The sequence below is a fragment of the Calliphora vicina genome, chromosome 1 (assembly GCF_958450345.1).
Source record: "Calliphora vicina chromosome 1, idCalVici1.1, whole genome shotgun sequence".
NCBI lineage: Eukaryota > Metazoa > Arthropoda > Insecta > Diptera > Calliphoridae > Calliphora > Calliphora vicina.
The window spans coordinates 86,840,578-86,860,944 of NC_088780.1; the positions used below are offsets into that span (position 1 = coordinate 86,840,578).

General features: G+C 30.6%; 1 protein-coding gene across 4 annotated transcripts in view; it reads left to right on the forward strand.

Moving 5' to 3' along the window:
• Positions 1-20,367, forward strand: part of scrib (scribble) — a 444,246-nt gene that overhangs the window by 251,637 nt on the left and 172,242 nt on the right. For all 4 annotated transcript variants that reach the window (XM_065515081.1, XM_065515077.1, XM_065515078.1 and 1 more), the window contains exons 14-18: positions 1,735-2,055; positions 5,987-6,187; positions 6,698-6,884; positions 6,965-7,440; positions 18,001-18,285. In XM_065515081.1, the coding sequence (XP_065371153.1) occupies positions 1,735-2,055; positions 5,987-6,187; positions 6,698-6,884; positions 6,965-7,440; positions 18,001-18,285 (1,470 nt within the window). The remainder of the gene's footprint in view (positions 1-1,734; positions 2,056-5,986; positions 6,188-6,697; positions 6,885-6,964; positions 7,441-18,000; positions 18,286-20,367) is intronic.

The window sequence follows — 20,367 nt, forward strand, 5'->3', positions numbered from 1 at the left end:
GGAAATGACTCTTCCATCAAATGTTGATGTTCGGGGTGACTGCATCGAGTTTCTTTATGGTTAGGGTTTATAATATTTTCAACTACAATGAGAGTGAAGGAAGGGCTAAGAATCTTGTTTTGAATTCTTAAGTATCCCGATTATAAATCTATTGTACCGGTTCTGCGAGATAGGATATTCGGATTGTCGGCAGAACTGAATTACGCATTTCCTGGCATTTGTATGCTGTACATTATCGTTAGAGTTTTTCTTTTCCCGGGAAATCGGTATTAATTTTGAAAATTCCCGGGAACCCAAGAATTCCCGCCTAAAACAAATTTCTTAAAACACTAAAAAATGTCTTTGGTTTTAAAATGTAATTGGATTCAAATAAAAACATCCAATAAAAAATTAATATAAAGAGATGAAGTGACTCGATTTTTAATCGTCATTTGTATCGGAATGGCTTCATTTCCAATTAATTCTGTTAATTCGCAAAAAATAAATATTTTTTTTTTTTTAATTTTGAATGTCAATGTTTTGCTTATTAAATCAAAAGTTAAGTAAAGTTATTATTTAAAACTTGAAGAAAACCCAAGAATGGTTTTCGTTTTACTGTTTGTGAAAAAGCTAAATACTAAAATAATTCCACTTTCGATCGGAATAGAATTCTGTGAGATTCCTGAACATTCACGAGTTTTTGGGAATTCCTGTGAAAAACTCTAATTACACAGTCCAACAGAATTTTTGGAACATAATAGCGACCCTATAATTGTGAAAGGTCATGTTTTGTAGTATAATTTGTAGAATTTAATTAACCGTAAAGAGCTTTACTTGCAACTTTGGTATCTTTGCTGACCCTAACTGAAACTTTAAGGGACTTTCTTTGACCCACTGTAAAAAAATGAGACCAGTTGGACTCTAAGTTTATTCTACAAAAATTATCTACTCAACATGTTCTTTCAGAATTATCAAAAATTCTCAATTTGTTGGACAGTGTTATTATATATAGATTTTTACTCTCAAACTGTTTATCGATTCAAATTTGAAATTAAATTGCTTTCACTTTGAATTCAAATGTTTAATTTTCAAATTTAATGCAAATCACTTCAAATTAATTTGATCTTGAATTCAAGTACAACGACAGTGCAATCATACACAAAATACAAGTGCTAAAAGATAAACATGGTGAGTCCGGGCATATTTTAGTTTTTATACCCACCACCAAAAATATTGATATGGATTTTGTCATTTCGTTTGTAACACATCGAAATATTCATCGCAGACCCACAAAAGTATACATATATTCAGGTTCCTTATAAAATTCTAGGACGATCTAGCTATGTTCGTCCCTCTCTGTCTGTGGGACGAACACGATAGGGCCTACAGGATATGACTTGATGAAATATTATTTGTTGATCAGAAATGTTTGGTATTAAAAATGGACAAAATCGGTCGATCACAACCAGAGTTATGGACCAAAATGTGAGACAACCTCCAAAAAAGTATTTTTTTCGAATAAAATTTGTTTAACCTTTTCTACACTTAATTTGTTTTCCATTTATTTTTGTCTACATTTCGCATTCAATCTGTCCCATTATTAAAAAAGTGCCTCATCTTAGGTTGTTCATCGCTGCATTTATATACATAGTATATATATAATTCTTTTTGTAAAACTTTTAAAAATAAAGTTTACTTTTGTTACTCTATAAATACTTACACTGAACATTATTCTCATTTCGTTTACTGTTAAAGATTTCTGTTGAAACACGTCCCTTGGTGTCTTCCATTCCTCAACTGCAACAGCAACAACAACAGCAGCAAACACATGAAAGATATATACCACCACCCCTGGAAATACTGCCAGAACATCAAGAGCAACAACATTCACAACCCCAGCAGCAGCAGTATTCGGCAACAAATTTGCACAATTATCACGCAAATGTATTTACCACACCAGGAGCAGTTACAGCAGCAACAGCAACAACGTCAACAGCCTTTCAGGAACCACAACATGTTGGCGATGTTGCAACAACGACAGCAGCATCAACAAATGGCATTTTTGAAAATGGCAAGGTTTGTACAAAAACAAAAAAAAATGTTTAACCTTATTCCTTTATCACCCATCTGAAATGTCCTTTAACTTAACCTCATCCTCCACAGCAGCACTCATCACGCCCACTAACTTGATACACCTAACAGCTTCTGGCTGGAGTTTTAGTTGTTTACCACTCACTGTTGTTAAGTTTTTTTTTTTTTGTTTTTCTCTAAATTATTTCAAATCTTTCGTTGTTTGTTCTTCGACAGCAACATGCTTTTGGCAATGCCAAATATAAAAATAACAAAAATATTGTTAAAAGTTTATTTTTTTTTTGGCATTTTTATCCTTCTTCTACTGCTGTTGTTATTTAAGATTTTATTGTTGCTGCTGTATTCCTAAGTATTTTGAAAATACAATTGAATTCAAAGCAAAACAGTGTAGTAATTCGAAATCAGTGCTAAAGAAAAGTTTTAATCCTGTTACGTTAGCTGGGGAGGGGGTGTAGTTTTAGTGACTATAAAAATGAACTGAAAGAGTTATAAAATATTTTTTTGTTCTTTGTAACTTTTTGAAAGGTTCAAGTTTTTTTTTCTGTTGGCATAACTTTCTCAAAAACATTTAATTAAATTGTTAGAAAAGCGTATTTACTCACGTGTTTTTACAAAGATATTTTAAGAGAATTAAATCGATTGATTCAGTTTCGCTGTTAAAAGCTTAACACGTAAAAATGTTCTTGAACAGTATTTATGTATTTCTGAATAAGGAAATTATAGCGGAGGGCTGCAATATTATTGCTGTTGCAATAACGAGGACTGAAGATTCTAAATAAAAATATCAAATACAATGCCAGAAATACTAAATGTTCGCCGACATGCCACTTACTCAGGGAAGATAAAGAATTGGGCAGAAGTCAGCAAGTTGTCGATTTGGCAAATGTGTGAAATCAAGGAGTTTCACTGGAATTTTTCGACCAAAGACGCAGCATCTGCTACAAACATCAGTGCGTTCAATTGCGATGCACTCTCTAGCTAAATGTTCTTGATCAAAGAATCTGAAACATTTGATTATCTTTTCTATGGCTCTAATTCTGCTTCTAATCCATCCTATTTTTATTCTTAATTCTGCTAGTACTTTTAAAGCAAGATGTATTGGCATTTGAACTAGTGCTTGCTTAGTTTTGCCGTATGAATCTTCTGAAGACTCCATAAGTGTAATATAATGTTCTTCAGTAGACTCGCTCATGCCTCTGATATCCACGTTAATATTTTTGTTATTCAAGATTATTTAAATGAACTTCTTTTAGTTGTTCTGCTTGACCTTCTTCAGGTTTAAATTTTTGAAGCAATCCTCCCTTTTGCGTTCTTATTATTTCATTTATTTCAACTGCGTTATTAATAATTTCTCTCGTCATTTGCGCGGTTGCACTTTCAGCACTAGATGGTGTTCGAGTGGTCCTAGAACGATTTCCATTCGATGTGAACTTGTAGTATTGTCTACTCCTCCAGTCAAGTTAGCCACTAGAGTAGTATTACGGTAGTTTGATTTCGATGACTGGGAGCCGGCACTTCGAAGCCGTCGGTACTTGTGTTATTAATCCCTGTATATAGGCTTGAGCTAGACCTGTTCTTATAATAAAAATTGGATGCAAATATCCACTGTGAGACGGTTTCAACATATCTGATGACCGGTCCACTATATGTCTATGGTGGATCGTTTTCAAGTCCTGTATGTTCTCCTCGAATACACGAAAATCCTACTTGTCATACCTGCAGTGTCAAAGTTAATCCCAATATTTGTCGGTACTTCACGGTCGGAATCCATCGATTGTGACGACAAGATTAAGCTTTACCTCCTTTGTTCAGCTTGTGAAGAATATTGTCGATGATTTCGCTGGTTACGTTCAGTGTATTTCGATATCCATTATAACCTTTTACCATTGTCACCTCTTATCATAATGGTGCAAGTGCTTTGAGTTAAAGAGTGGCGATAGGAACCGGCCATGAAGAAATTGTTGCTTAATTCCACACGGTTTTGAGCATTTGACTATGATAAGTCATGCTTCATGGTGGACAGCAGTATGTCCATAACTTGTAAGAAGTTTTCAAATCGAAAAGAATTTTAAAAATTCTAATAATCATTCAGGTTTTAACAGGATGATTTAGATAATGTTCAAACTGAACATATGGAAAATATAGACATAGTAAACGATTTACTCTTAGGTGGCATTTACACTTTGATTTAAAGTCATGTCGTTTTTTTTGTTTTTCTTTTAAAACCCCTACGAAAATCACCTTGCATTTATACGATGCTTTTTTTGTCAACCACTTTGCCATTTTTTGGCATATAATCGTATCAACAACCAATTTGAGCTCTTTTCTGATTGAGCTCAAAAAAAGTCTTGAAAAATAGAAAACTTGCCTTTTGTTTAGACGTCACAATTTGTTAGTACAAAAAATAAAACATGATTTTTAGTCATGACTTAAAGTCGTAATGTAAATGCCCCCTTACTTATCCTGTGTTTGACAAGAGGTTTATAAATATTTCGAATGAAAAGTTGCTGACATACAATATAAAAATTAAGTACTGGTATTGGGTGTCGTAGCTGACAGTGTCGAAGTACTTAAACAAGTCTAGCACTACAAGGACCGTTCAGTCTCTATTCAGGAGACGAGCTTCTTCGCAACAGGTGACAATAGCTCACTTGCCATGGTGTTATATTGTCAGCATAGATATACCCTCGGGCCCAATACCCTTGGATGATTTGGCAGCGCTGACGCTTTATGTAACTGACGGTTGCCGTGTAAAGTTGTAGTGTGTCTGGAATTGGAAGATGTGCGACAGCACCGGTCAGGATCGGATATGCTGAAATCTGCAAACTCAAATGCGACTCTATCATCCTTCTTAGAGAGAGATTGAACTGTGGAACAAAACTAGCCAGCTCTATATCGGAATGTGTGGCTTCGTTAGCTAGATAATCGTCATTTCGGTTTAGGTCGGAAATTTAGGCGATAAAATATTTAAAATCACATAAAATAGTACGGAATATATATTTTTAATCGGTTTTGTAATGGAAGATTATGAAAGGAAGATTAATTAATACAATAATGTGTTTTAATGTGTACATCTTTCAAATACTATGAACAATCAACTGTCTATCATCATCAACCATTTTCGATTTTTGGGTCTACATAATTGTACTGGCAAATTACAATTTAATTTTAATTTAATTTTATACAAGTGTGTTTATAAGTTTATTCTACTAGTATTTTTGAAAATTAATTAGAAATTCAATCGATTGTTATAAATAAATTCATTGGCACTGATTTAGTTTTCAGTTTTCATGTCACCTTTTGAGCGGTCATTGAGGTAAATTTTTAATTTGCCTTGTTTTTACAAATGAGAACCATTCATTATTTTTGTTTTTCCTACAATTATACGTACGTATGTACGTGCACACAAAAATGTACTCTACAGCAGGACGTATCGGGGGTTTATAAACATTGAGTAAATTCTAAATAAATTTTTAACAATAAGATAACAGTAAGTTTTATGTTAGTTTTTATCATGCCTGGCTTACCGTTATTACCTTTACCATAATCGCTTTTCAAATTATGAAAATACAATATACATCAATACTACTTGATGTACAGTTATCTCAGACTTATTATAATTGGTGTTTTATTGTTTCTGATCTCTCAGAGATTAAAACGTAAATCATTGTTACAAAATTTGTTATAAAGAGTAATCTCCGGTCGGTTTTGAATGACTATAAAATCATCAACTTGTTTTTAAGTTACCGTGCAACACAAATCATTCCTGTTCAAGCCAATAATACATCAATGTTTACTATTTCCTCACACTCAAACACCCACTCATTTGATTCCTTTCTTTTTTTCTCCCTTCCTTCCTTCATTTATCGATGGCGTACATTTGTTTTATTCATATGTATTTTCTTTTTTTTCACAGGATGGACCATTGAGTTATATAACGCTGCATACAACATTAATACGTGATCAAATTGGCCAGGGTTTGGGCTTTAGCATTGCTGGTGGAAAGGGCTCTCCACCCTACAAAGATGGATGTGATGGAATTTTCATTTCACGCATAACTGAAGGTAGTCTGGCGCATCGTGATGGCAAAATAATGGTGGGCGACCGTGTAATGGCTGTAAGTAGGAGTTTTAGCCTGGAAAGAATACAAAATATAGCTGCAACAAAAACAATTGAAATTAATGTTGCATTATAGGATGAATTGTATTCAACATTCATTCATATATACATTCACACGAGATATGGATGGTGTTGGCATGACATATACGGACAGACCTAGTGTTGTTTTGCACTTGACGTATGAACTCAGCCATTTGGATTGTTTATCTTGTCTGTCCTTTCGGCAGTCAGTCAGACCTTGAGTTTGTTTGTCAGCCGGCTTTTTTGCGGCCATTCTATTCCTGTTGCAATATTGTAAAATTTTTCACTTTAATTGTATAAATTGCAATCATTTTCGTACGTGCCATTAATAGTGATGGGCTCCCGACATTTTCTATTCGTAACGTTAATTTGTTGCTATTTCAGTTGGTTTTGTTGTTGTTTTGTACTTGACACGCTTAAGCGATATTTGTTTTAATTATTTATTTACGTTTTTTTTCCTTAATTTTTTGGTCAATTCCAAACAAAGATTAATGGCAACGACATGACAAGTGCCCAACATGATGCAGCCGTTCAGTGTTTGACACAACCACAACGGTTTGTACGTTTAGTCTTACAAAGAGAATACCGCGGTCCATTGGAGGCACCTCTAAGCCCTCACAGTCCGGCTGTATTGAATGCCCTAAGTCCATCAGGATATTTAACCAATCGTCCTGGTGAGTCAAATGAAATTAATTGAACCATATCCTAAAATAAACACTAACTTTAAATTATTTTGTTAACTTAACTTTTCCAGCCAATTTCCAACGTTCCATTGGTGATATGGTTGGGGAACAACAACAGCAGCAACAGCAGCAACAACCGCAAACTTATCAAACACAACCGATTCAATATGATACGAATAAAATGATGGCCTCAACGATACCAACTACGAATACAGTGCCTGCTACAAAAACCAATGGTTTTGCCAACACCAACACACTATATCAACAACAACAGCACCAGCCGCAGCAGCAACAACATCAACAAATCGATAATGCGACTGGCCTACCCATACCAGTACCAGCACCCCGTCGCTCTAATTCCATACCTTTAGGCGATGGCCCAGAGGCAACTTCTGCCTCAACGTCATCACTTACAACCGTTACTTCCCCCACATCAACACAAAACGGCACAATACCTCAGCATCCTTCGGCCGGCTCATCGTCAACATCATCCCAACCCACCGCCACCACCACCACTGGCACAACAACAGATTCAACCGAAACTCAGGTAGGTTTTGCCAATTCAGAAAAGAAGGTTTGTTTTGTGTTTGTTTAAATATTTTTTTTTAAGAAATTGCACGCATTTTATGTTTATGTCTTCCTATGTAAAAGTCAAAACTTATTTGAAAAACAAACAAGTAAAACGAAAGAGGGAACAGAACAAAAAAAACTTTACAAAATTCAATTTAACTAAAAAGAAAAATATACATACATACATAATAATAATATTATGAAATATGATTTATATGATTGTCGAAAGTTTTTCGCTTCAAAATTTACTTGACTTCCTTTCATCAACTCACTTTATTTGCAGTTCATTGTAACTAAAAAAAGACATTTTGCTTAAAAAAAAAGAAAAAATAGTCATTATTAAAAGCGATTTACATTAGTTTGAATTATTATAATTTGCCAAAAATAAAAGATATTAAAACACAATTAAAACCATGAACTACTGCTGATATTGTTGATTGGCAGTGGCTGGGAGTCGACCCCAGGCCGCAAATATCATATCATGCTTAATGATCAAACGCCCTAACCAATTTAGTCATATCCAACATCAGATCACGAACAAAATAGGTCTAAAAAATTTCAAATAAAATTCGAACCAAATTGAACTTCGAAAAATGAGAAACCCTTTTCGGTTAAAATGTATGAGGTTTATAATTCTTTTACATATTAGTTTAAACTAATTTATGTAAAATTTAAAAAAAAAAATTTAATTTTTTCGAAAAATTACAAAAGTTCTAATATTTTTGGACTTATACGATTATTGTAGATATGGCATTGAAAGCGTATTTATTTCACATGTTTATTTTGAGAGAAATGTAAAAAAATCATTAAAATTTCAAAAAGGAAATTTTTACCTTTTTGGAATCGGTATCTTAAAATGAATTAAACTTTTATTTGAGTGGGGAACAGACACAACTTTTTTGGGGGCCACCCTAAAATTGCAAAATAACGTAACAACATAAATACCAAAATGAAATGTTTCAATGATAATTATGAATAACTTAAATTTAATAGCAAAATGAGAAATCTTAATTCGGCAATGTGTTTGTCATTCTGTTTAAAGATAGAATCGATAAGAATCGAATAAAACGGTTACCACCACTGAATTCAGCATACCCGAATTAGTTTAACCAATCGGGTGCCCTTCTTGACAGAAAAAAGTGTAAATTTCGTGCACAGTGTTATTATTACAACTTAAAAAAAATATTTTTATAGTTTCTAATCAATAGAGATGAATTTATGAAGCTTTTCCGGAAACCCTTCCATTAAGGTTTTTATTGAGCTTCTGTCACTTTGTTCAAACAGGTGGTACATCTCCCTTTTAAAATCCACCATAATTTTGGACAACTTTTTTGTGCTCTTCAATTCTCTTTTAACAAGAGCCCAATATGGCCTTACTGGCCTTAGCTTCAGGCACTTTGGATGATTTGCCTCTCTTGGTACAAATACCACATTATTCTTCTTGAACCACTCAAGACCTTGCTTACCATAGTGACAGGATGCCAAATCAGCCCAAATATAAGTGGACACATTAAGAAGTCTTAGGAATGGAAGTATCTTCTTTTGTAAACATTTCTAGATGTAAATTTCGCTATTTATAGAGCCCTTTGTAACAAATGTTTGGCTTCTTTTGCCGCAACTGCATATTGCTTGCCATACCAAGAATTTTTGGGAAATTTTGTCTGCTTTTGACCCGGAAGCTGCAAAAAATTTAACAGAACTACCATTATGCGGCAGGTATATATTTATATATATAATTCTTCTGTACGTGTGTTAGTAACTAAACTCCTCCTTAACGGCTGGGCCGATTTCGATGAAATTTGTTGTGTGTGTTTGAGTGAGTCCCTGGATGGTTTAGATTCACAATTGATCTATATAGGAACAATGGGCATGGCACCTCCCATACAAAGTTAACATTTATTATTGCATATGTGGAGTACTATTATAGTGGGAGTCATCAAATTTTGTGTGTGCTATGGAAGAACAACGTTTGTCGGGACAGCTAGTTTTTTTTATAAATTTTGAATTCAATTTCCCTACTCTGTCTTTGGCCTCTAAATTTTTAGCAGAATTCCTGTTAGGAACTTTTTGAGCCTTGTATGTATTTAAACCTGCATTGCCTTTAATTTTTCCTACCAAATAGTCCGAGTACTGAACTAATCGGACTGCTTTCCTACCGGATGTGTTGGAAGCTCTTTTGAAAATGCTGTCTATTTATTGGCTTTAGATACTTTATGTGGACCATTCCTTCTACCAGAATCTGGTTTTCTATCAACGGACAAGTTCTCCCGATTCTATTTAATAACATTGGAATCAGTTTGACGGCAGACCTTTGATTGTTTGACCAACATTTTGTAGGACCAAGTTGGGTTCTGTTGAAATTATTAAATAATTTTATTACGCACTGTTTTCTCGTCACTAATTTTAATCAGATTAACATTAAACATAATAACTAACATATTTTTCAAAGGTAACTTTATCAAAAAAGTTAAAAGTTTTAAGGAAAAACGTGTGTTAAGGTTTTCCGATCTCAGTTTTTATATAATAGATTATTTTCTTGCTGTTATGATTTTTTCCATCATTTTAAAAATTTATTAAATGATGTTACGTTATTTTGTATTTTAAAGATTCCTGGCGACCAAATAATTTTATATGAATAAATACTTTCATTTGCATTTGAACTATTATAAATTTTGCAAATCCATTTAGTAAATGAAGCATTCATTTATAAGGCAATATGAATGGTCTATAAGAAGATTTATTTTATAATACATATGTACTATATTAAATCTTATGATTCAATATTGAAATATTATTTTGCAATAATTCCTAATAAATGATAATTCTTCTGTTTTTGGCAAATTATAATAAATGTAACTCTACTCTTTAATACGATTATAAATAATACAGTTCATATGTAGGTTTGTGAATTTGCATGAGTGTTGGCCTTGCCGGGCAAATCTTTACTAAATAATTTAAATTAATAAAAATGCAATAAAATTTAAAAAATTAAAAGAAATTTTAGAAACTTTAGAAAATGAACAAATTTAAAATCGTCAGAAGAATAATTCATAATGTACTCTTAATCATTGTGCAGGTATAAATAACATACATACAATATAAGATTTGTTATCGTTATTGTTAATTTATCATAATTATTATTATTTTAATTTAATTTAATTTCATATGTATTATTTATAATGGCAATGTGTTTGTTGTTATGTTACTTACCATCAATCTCCCTGTGTTTGTCACTATCACACTCTCTATCTCTCTCTCTGTCTCTGTCTCGCTCCATTTGTATGTTTTAATTTTATTCTCTAATAACTCAATATTCGTATCCTTGCATTCATGAGCATGTTTGTATTTGTATTTGTGTTGTTATTGTTGTTGCTGTTATTTAAAATATTTAATATCCTGGATGTTGAGTTAAATTAAGTAGAAACCAATGTAATTGCAACCAAAGAAACAAATGTAAATTACAACAAAAACATATATAAACAATACGATTAACCAACTACAAATAACTAATGCAACAATTACATATTTACAATTCTCCTTTTGTATTGCAACAAAACAACAAAACATAAGAATTGACTTTTATTTAAGTTTGAATTAGTTTAAATTATATACTCGTTCATGCAGTCAAAAATTTTTACAAAAAAATATTGATTAAATTAGAAATATAAATGAATTGAATGCATCAGTTGTTAAGTATTATTAAAAAAAACTCTCTCATGTATTTTAAAATTTGTATATCAATTCATTCTTTGCATTTCCTTTTAAGCTATTAACATATTATTTAGGTCTATTTATGTTTTAGATGACGATTTTAGTGTTTTCAATTATTCGATTAAACGAATAAATGAGTAAGTATCGGTGAAACATATAACAAATAAAAATCTAAATAAGTTAATAAATACCCAGACTTATTTTGAGAACTGGTTATAAAATAACTACGTCTAGAAATACTTTTGCCCAATTCACAATCGGAGTCGTAGCATTTTAAGTTGTTTGTCATAAATATTTTTCAAACAAAAACAATATATTTGGGGTATTCACACGGTCTGCTATTAGTCATATTGTCATAATGTCCTATTATATTATAATAGTTGTTGTGTTTTAAAAAAAAAAAGTATTATTTTATGACAAAACAATAAACATAGTTCAAATAGTCTTATTAGATTAGAACTTTTTTGTTTGAATCACAACAAAAATTTGTTTAAACTATCATAATATATTAGGACATTATAACAATATGACCAAATAGTAGACCGTGTAAATACCCCAATTAATAAAAAAATACGACATACAATTTCAATGAAATATAACTGAATTGGGCAGTTATATTTCATTGAAATTGTATAAATTCCACATGAAATTGAGAATTTAAAATTAAAATTAAGAAAATTTTAAATGAAATTTAGAATTTGAATTTAGAGAATTTCAAATGGAATTGAGAAATTACAACTGAAATTGAGAAAATTGCAAATGAAATTCCAAATTGAAATTAGGAAGATTCGAATTGAAATTTCATAGGTTCCAAATAAAATTTGTAAGATTCCGATGGAAATTGAAAAAATTCTAAATAAAATTAACTCTTCCCATCTTGGTAGATGAGAATAATTGGATTTTGGAATCAATAATCCGAACTTTATTTGGTATGTGACAATGTCCCTGGCCACAGTTTTTTACATACAATTTTCGAAAACTCTCCAGTAACACTGGTTTCCCGGATTTTTTTTTACAACTAGAAAAATAAGTAAATAATAATACAATTGAATTGTATTAACATTAAACAAGCAACAAATTTGGTTGGAATATTTGTTACTATAAAATGAAATATTTTTTCATTGAAATAACGGCATATAACTATTTATTTAGTTTTCAATAAGTTTCCAGCCACCGATATAACTCTTTCGCTTTCCACAGATGTTGGCTTTATCGTCAGTAAAGCATTAAAGTGAATCTAAATATAAAGCTAATTCCCGCTTAAAAAGACTTTCAGCATTTGCTTTTAAATGTTTAGGATTTTCTTTTACAATATTGATTGTATATTCTAATTTGCTTTTAAAATGTTGCTCCGTTTGTATTTTGGAAAACATAATCATCATCGCTTTGCACAGATGAGGTAACATTGTGGTCAAATAGGCGTTCATACATTTTAAACATTCATCCCTATCGCGAATCAATATTTCACATGAATTATCGTTCATTTTTCCAATTTATCGTTCATCACGTGAAAAAATTCCCCCTGTTGTGAAATATTTAGATGGAATTTTGTAAACAATAAGCAGCTAACTATTGTGAATGAAACATCCATGGGAATATCACGATAGCAATTTTCCCTTCGAGGGAAATGGATATTTCATGGGAACGAAATTTTATGTGTTGTGTGTCATTCACATGAAATATGTTCTCTTTTCGCTTGCTGTTTCGAACAAAATCAACTATTGTGAATGACATAAGTCTGCATTACATTTTTTATCATGAACCATTTTTTGAGAAAGCGTAGAATTTATAGATAACAGCTGATCATAAAGAATGTTCATTACTGCATCACCTATCAGAAAATTGGTTTCATTTCGGCTTAGTGCTTCTACTACATCCCTAATGGTGTTTAAAATATTCACTAATATTTTTAAATTTAGAACAAGCCCTTTATCGAAAAAGATGTTGAATTTAAACATCTAACACCCACCTTAATCTATACCGATCGACTCTGGGGGCAAATTCGATATCGAGTACACGTTCGTGTAGAAAAAATTTCGATGGCCGCAATGTTTTGGATCACGGTAGTCCATCGTAATTTATATTAACTACTACTATTTTTTACATTGCTGAAGCATATGACAATAAGAAAAACAAAACAAAAAAGGAAAACAAAATAAATAAATTTGTGATAAATTGTTAAATTGTGAAAAAAAAATGCAGAAAACATTTAATAAAAATAGATTCAAATTTTTCATCATCGGCCAGTGACAAATTTCAGAATGTTTTATACTTTGATTAGCACAAAGTACCATGTGTAATGTTGTGAAAAACGTAAACAAAATACAAAACAAATTGTGGCCCAAAACTTTACAATTTTAAAATAAAATATGTATATTTTTTACACTTATTTTGAGAAAATATCAGAAAAATACGTATATTTTCATTTATTTATTTATTATTTTACTTCGATAACGACTGCCGTGATCCACGTTAACTAAATTTCGATGACAAAGTACTCGATTTCGAATGCGGTGATTTGGCCCCTGAATAATTTTCCGAGTCTATTAAACGATGACCGTCCCTCCGTCTGGCTGGCTGTCCATGTAAACCTTGTGGACAAAGTACAGATCGCAATTTTGAAGATATTTTGATAAAATTTGGCACATAACATTTGAAACTTCCTAAAATTGCTATTCCCCATACAAATGTCAACCCGAAATTGGACTTTATCAGTCATAAATGTTTAATTGATATAGGTTACTACACATTTGTCACTCCAAATAAGTTTTATATGTAAATTTTTTTATATAACCTAATTTTCTGATGATCGGCGCATAATTAGTCATAGCTCCCATATAAGGCTTGCTTCCGAAATTCACTTTAATGATCATAAATCTCTTAAAAATGTCGGTATACACAAAAAATTCAACAGAAATAACTTTCAAATAGACGTAAATCACGTGATCTAATTTCATGGCGATTGGTCCATAATTAGTCATAGCACCCGTATAAGGCCCCTTCCGAAAATCATTCACGAAAGTAAACTACTGCATTTTTAAAAGAAAAATACTTTTACACATTTACTTAGTGTAGTGTAGACCTTCGGTCTTGACCGACCATACTTTCTTACTTGTTATAATTAGTTTTAAATTCCCGGAATTCCCGTACCCTAAGCCCTTGTCCTTATTCTCCACTTCGCAATTTGAAATTCGCATTTCATCAATCATTTGGAATTTTATCAATATCATGTATAATGTTCTCAATGCAGTGTAAATGCCTTGAAACTAATGATGTCATAATTACTTCTAGATTATTTTATATGACACACTATTGCCATTTAAAAGTTTTCTGGGAATTAGCTTGTTTAGCATTAGTCAGTTCTATATACCACTTATGAGTTCAGAAACAAATTAATGAATGATGCTAAATGCGTACAAAATTGTTCCAAAGATAGTTCTATGATTAAACATTTCAGCCCGAAAACTATTCGAATACAGATATAAAAAAAGGTTAAATCGTTTAATCGTTGAATCGTTTTGAAAACACTAATATCATCTATGATTCGCATTTAATATTTTATTGCATTCGTTTGTTCATTTAGTTAATTTAATTAATTTCATTCTATTTCAACAAGTAATATTATTATTATTATTGTTATTATTATGTATTGTTATTTTGTATTGTTATTATTAACTGTGTTTCTGTGTTAGCATAAACTAATTTAATACTGTTGGCTAGTGCAACAATATTATTTTTGTATTTATATTGTTACTGTTTTTAATTAATTTTAACAAACATAATATTGTATTCTTTTCACACTTTTATTACTATTGGTTATTGTAATTAGCCAAATTAAATATGTAATACAATAATATTAGTTAGTTAAATAAATAAAATTTTAAAATCGAATTTATAAAAATAATTATAGGTAATTAAAATAGTTTGTTGAGACACTGTATGCTAATGATCAGTGATGTACTACCTTCATTAACATATTTCGAATTGACAGATGTAATTTTCATCGAATAAGCATTCTAATAGAAGTTAATAAATTAGGCGTGGTTGAAATTTTCTGACACCAGCTCTAAAAAATTTATTCAAAGTCTCTGGAATTTTGAGATATTATTATTATGTGACCCAGGCCACATGTAAAGGAAAATGCAATGAAAAATTTTAGTTGTTTTTGAAAATTTCATAATGCAGGACTATTTTCACATTCCTAAAATTTAATTAAGCTCTGAATAAATTTGTGTTATACAGTGGGTCAGAATCAAAATATTTTTACCATGTCTAACCAGCTAATCCCATTGGAATGAAATTTCACATAGGCGGAGCAGAAGAGTATTCGAGTTAGGGCCTTGAACACACCACAGGAGCTGCTCTGTGGGTTCTCAAAGTAGGGCACCTCAGAACGTCTACGAAATTTTTGCGCTTTGTCTAATATATTGGGCGTGTTATTTATCTCTTATAGTTATTGAGTTATGCGCATTGAGCCAATTTCAAAGCAATACCCTACGAGACCAAACATATTTTTAAATTTTGAATTTAAAAATAAGGAAAATGCTTCACAGAAAAACGGTTTTTAGAGATCTAATACTATGTTCACATTTGCAGAGTTAATCATCTCAAACGTGATTAAGCTCTAATCACTTCAAAATCGAGATGATTATCCATACATTTAAATGATTTGTTAATCATTTAAATGTATGGACATGATTAAATCTTAATCTTAATCACGTAGGATCAACTGAACATACCTCAAACTGATGATGATGTAGCATCGGCCACCTTTTAGTGTAGTACCGATAAATAAATTTTGACAGAAGTTTTTTTTTTCCTTAAAAAACTTTAAATAATTCATCAATGTTCACAATTTCATAATTAAAAAGTTTAAAATAATCTGTTGGTATCTTTATGCCCGTAATTTCAACAAGTAGATATCTACGGTGTAAAATAACCAACAGATAAAGTTCCCTAAAAGGTAACTTGACATTAATTTCAAATCAATATCTACTGGAAAAAATTACCAAATATTTTTACTCCATAAGTAACTAAGCACTGATAGATATCTATTTGTTGAAATTACGGGCATTAATAAAGTATTTATTTCCATATTTAATGCCTTAAAGAAATATAAATTTGTTTGTTGTTTTTTATTTGTCAACTTAATTTTAGTGTCAACTTAATCATCTCAAATGTTATGTGAACGGCTTTGAATAACTTAATCAAAATTTTCCTTAAACGCGTTTAAAAGCCCAAGTCTGAACATAGCATTATAAAGCTTTGTTAGTTTTAAAAGTTTTTTTCCAAGGCGCTTCCGAATTTAACCTATTTTTTTATCGAAATTTTGAATTAATGATAATTGTTCAAAAATCCCAATGCTAGGATTCTAAAATGGGCTTCAGTTTTAAATACTATGATGTATTCCCAATCATTCATAATATTATTTTGCCAGCTCCGGACCAAGTGTGGACTTCATGGACGAAATACCCAAAAATGTAAAATTTTGGGGAAATAAGGGATTTGTATTGCCTAAATTTATTTGTTTCCACCATCACATTTTGTATCCAAAGGTGTACCAATGTAAAAATTTCATTGTGATATATTATGTTCGAATTCCACTCTTTTGTTTAGAAATTATCTTTTCGATCACACGAAAAAAATTGTAATCAATATTTTGTACGAATCCAGTACTCTTCTGCTATCCTATCTGAAATTTCGTACCAATCGGATCACCCAGTTACAAAAGGCAGAAAATTTGTTCGGCAAAATCTTAAATCCATCGATTGTCATTAGTTTTGCATTGCGGTGCGTTTTCGTCTAGTGTAGCTACGAAATTGAATCATAACATCTCTCAGAGGACTTCGTATACGAGCGAATACTTATTCGAACGAGCGAGTTCTATTATGTTTGTGATTCTCTTAAAAGATATCGTATAAAATGTATATAAATCTATATTGAATTCTAATAAGCAGTCCTGTCACACATTTCGTTCGGAATGGTTTCATTTCCGTAGATTTTAATTGATTAAAATTTAAAAAAAAAAACAAATAAATACAAACAAATATAAATTTCACTTTGAAAACTGAAAGTGGTTTCATCCATTAAAAATTTTCGTTTTACTTTTTGTGAAGAAGCAAATTACGGAATTAATTTCACTTTCGATGTGACAGGCCTGAAGATTTCGAAATTTATTTCGATTACGAGTTCGAGAATTTGTCCCCTAAATACGTTAATGTAAAATAGTTCTGAAATTAATTTACATATACCTAGGTTGTACATCACTGTATATTTAGTAACTATTTTTTTCTAAATTCCACAAATAAAATCATTTGCATATCTGTAATTAAATTAACTTTCATTAGGTTTATTTTTTCGTTTCGCAGTTTATTAGTTTAATAATATTTTATTCCAAAAAAATTGGCTTTATTTAATGCATTTTAATTTTAAGTTTAAACAAGTAAACGCAAAAACCTAGAATTTAATTTTTATGAAAAAAAAAAATCCTAAACAAATGATTTTCTCTCTTTTTTCTCTCTCTTTTTTGTGTGTGTATGTGTGAAAACCCAATTAAACTCAATAATATTTTTAATAAAACTAAAATTAAAATAAACAACAATGAACCTACAACTAAACAAAAAAATAATGATTGATAACGAATCACCACAATGTTAAAACTGTTCCCAAAATTATAACTCTTCCCAATCCTGAAAAATGACAATAAAAATCTCCATCCGATTAATCCTTCTAATTATTCCACCGACAACAACAACAACATCCAACACAATTTGTTTATGCGAAACAAACCAAAAAAAAAAAAATAAAAAAATTCCAATACGCACAGCCTACACCTTTAAGGCCATTGACGAGTGAAGATTTTCAGGCAATGATACCGGCACATTTCCTAAGCGGTGGTTCTCAGCATCAAGTGCATGTGGCCAAGCCAAATGAAGTTGGTGTAGCTGGTGTTACTGTAACCGTCAATAAGGCTGTTCCCGATATGCCCATGTTCCCAGCAGCTCCCACCGAAATGGGTCGCATTACTGAGACGATAACAAAATCGACTTTTACGGAGACTGTTATGACAAGAGTCACCGATAATCATTTAGCGGAACCCCTAATAAGTGAGGTGATTATCCCATCATCATAATCATCTAAATACTACCACTTACCACTTCTACTACTCTACTATACACACTATTATTGATTTATTTCTTTTTATTATTATAATTTTTTTTTAAAATATTATAAACAATTTTGCAAATTAAAAATTCAACTGCCACTTAATATTTAACACTACTACTTACTACTAGCACCACTGCCAACACTCACTTACTCACTCACTCAGCCAAACTACTTCATCCACTATCAAGCCCAAACCCACTATCCAAATCATTCATTCATTTAATCTCTTTAATCATTTTGGTTTTTAAACAAATTTATTTGACATGTAAAACAAGAATTTATTATATTTTTTTTTATTTATTTATTTATTTATGCACTTTTATTTATATTTAAATAGAGCTGTAAAAAAACAAACTACATACACATTTTTTATTTTTATCAACAGTTTTAATTTTACACTGAAAGATAAAAAGTTTTTTTTTTAATATTTAATGTACTACCTTTAATTAAAATGTATCTATTATATAATTTAGTTACTATATGGGCAATTCCATATCATCGTATGTGACATTTGTACGCCTATAGAGTGGAATAGATTTTGCAAAAATAAGAGTATCTGAAAAATAATTTGGTCTTTACACAGAAAAAAACTATTTCTTAAACCGTTTCAATTCAAATATTTATCACATATTGAACTGGTTCCAATTATTTCATAATTGAATCAAGTATTCATGTGCTAAAAAACAAAATTTTCTGATATTTTCTATTGAATTTTGAGTTTTGAATTTTGATAATTTAATTGTCAAAATTATCAAAATTCAAAACTCAAAATTATATAATATAAAATTTTCGTTATTGGTAGAACTTTAAATACAAAAATTATTGAATAGATAATTTGAATACTTGATTCAATTATGAAATAATTGAAACCAGTTCAACATGTGATAAATGTTTGAATTGAAATATAGTTTTTTCTGTGTATGTTCCATTCAGAGGGTACTATATTTGAAAATAATAAAAAGTTCTTTCGAAACATTGTTGTCCAAAATATCGACCGAAATAAGGGTATATCGTACGTGACATAAAACGGAAATTATTTTGAATTACATGTAGAAATATGCGAAAATTTTCGAATCGTGAGAGACGTTATGTTTTCTTTTAATTTCTTACACTAAACGAAATATTTTTCCTTTACAATCCGTTATATTTAAATAAAAATAATCTTTGGATGATTTAATAATAAATAAAATTTAATATCATACGTGACATACTGAACGTGACAGATTTTTCTCTTATAATAAAACAATATATATTCTGTAAATATATGTATACAAAAAAAAGCTAAAATAATTAATGGAAAATATACATTCGGTTTCAATAAACAATTTTATAATAGCAAATAAACAACCAGAGTCAAATTCATTTCATACTATATGATAATTCGGAACTTAGTTTTAACCGCAATTTTAGCCTAAAACATGCCAATTAAATTAAAAAATTAAATATAGTCAGTTTAAACTATTATTTTTGCCAATAATCTTGTAATAAGCTCTAAATTTTTACACATAGTAATATTTTAGTGTTTTCTCCTATTCAAATCATCTTGAAAAAAAGTTTCAAGGGTTATTTGGTTTTCGGTCGTGGTAGTCATTCTCGTGGAATTGCCCATATGTTAAAGTAAACATATTATAGGACCTAGTAAAAGACTTAGCAGATTTATCCATATCCGTTCGTTTGTCAATTTAACGACGAAATTTTATTGAAAATTAATTTAACTGAAAAAAATGTCAGGTAAAACGCGGTATGGTCTAATGACATGGATTGAAATTTGTATGTATCACAGTTTTTTTAAATAAATCTGATATCTGATATATTTGAAAAAAGCTTCAAAACTTTTTCCAGCATATACATTCAAATAATGGAAAATATTTTTCAATGAATGTATGTACGTAAATAACAAAAAGAAATTTAAAAAAATTAAAAAAACAAAATGTTCATAAAAGTTCAAACCAAAGTATAACAACTCCAACTCTTTGACAGCAGTACCTAACTATAAGCATGTATTAGTGAAAAAGTACCTAACTCT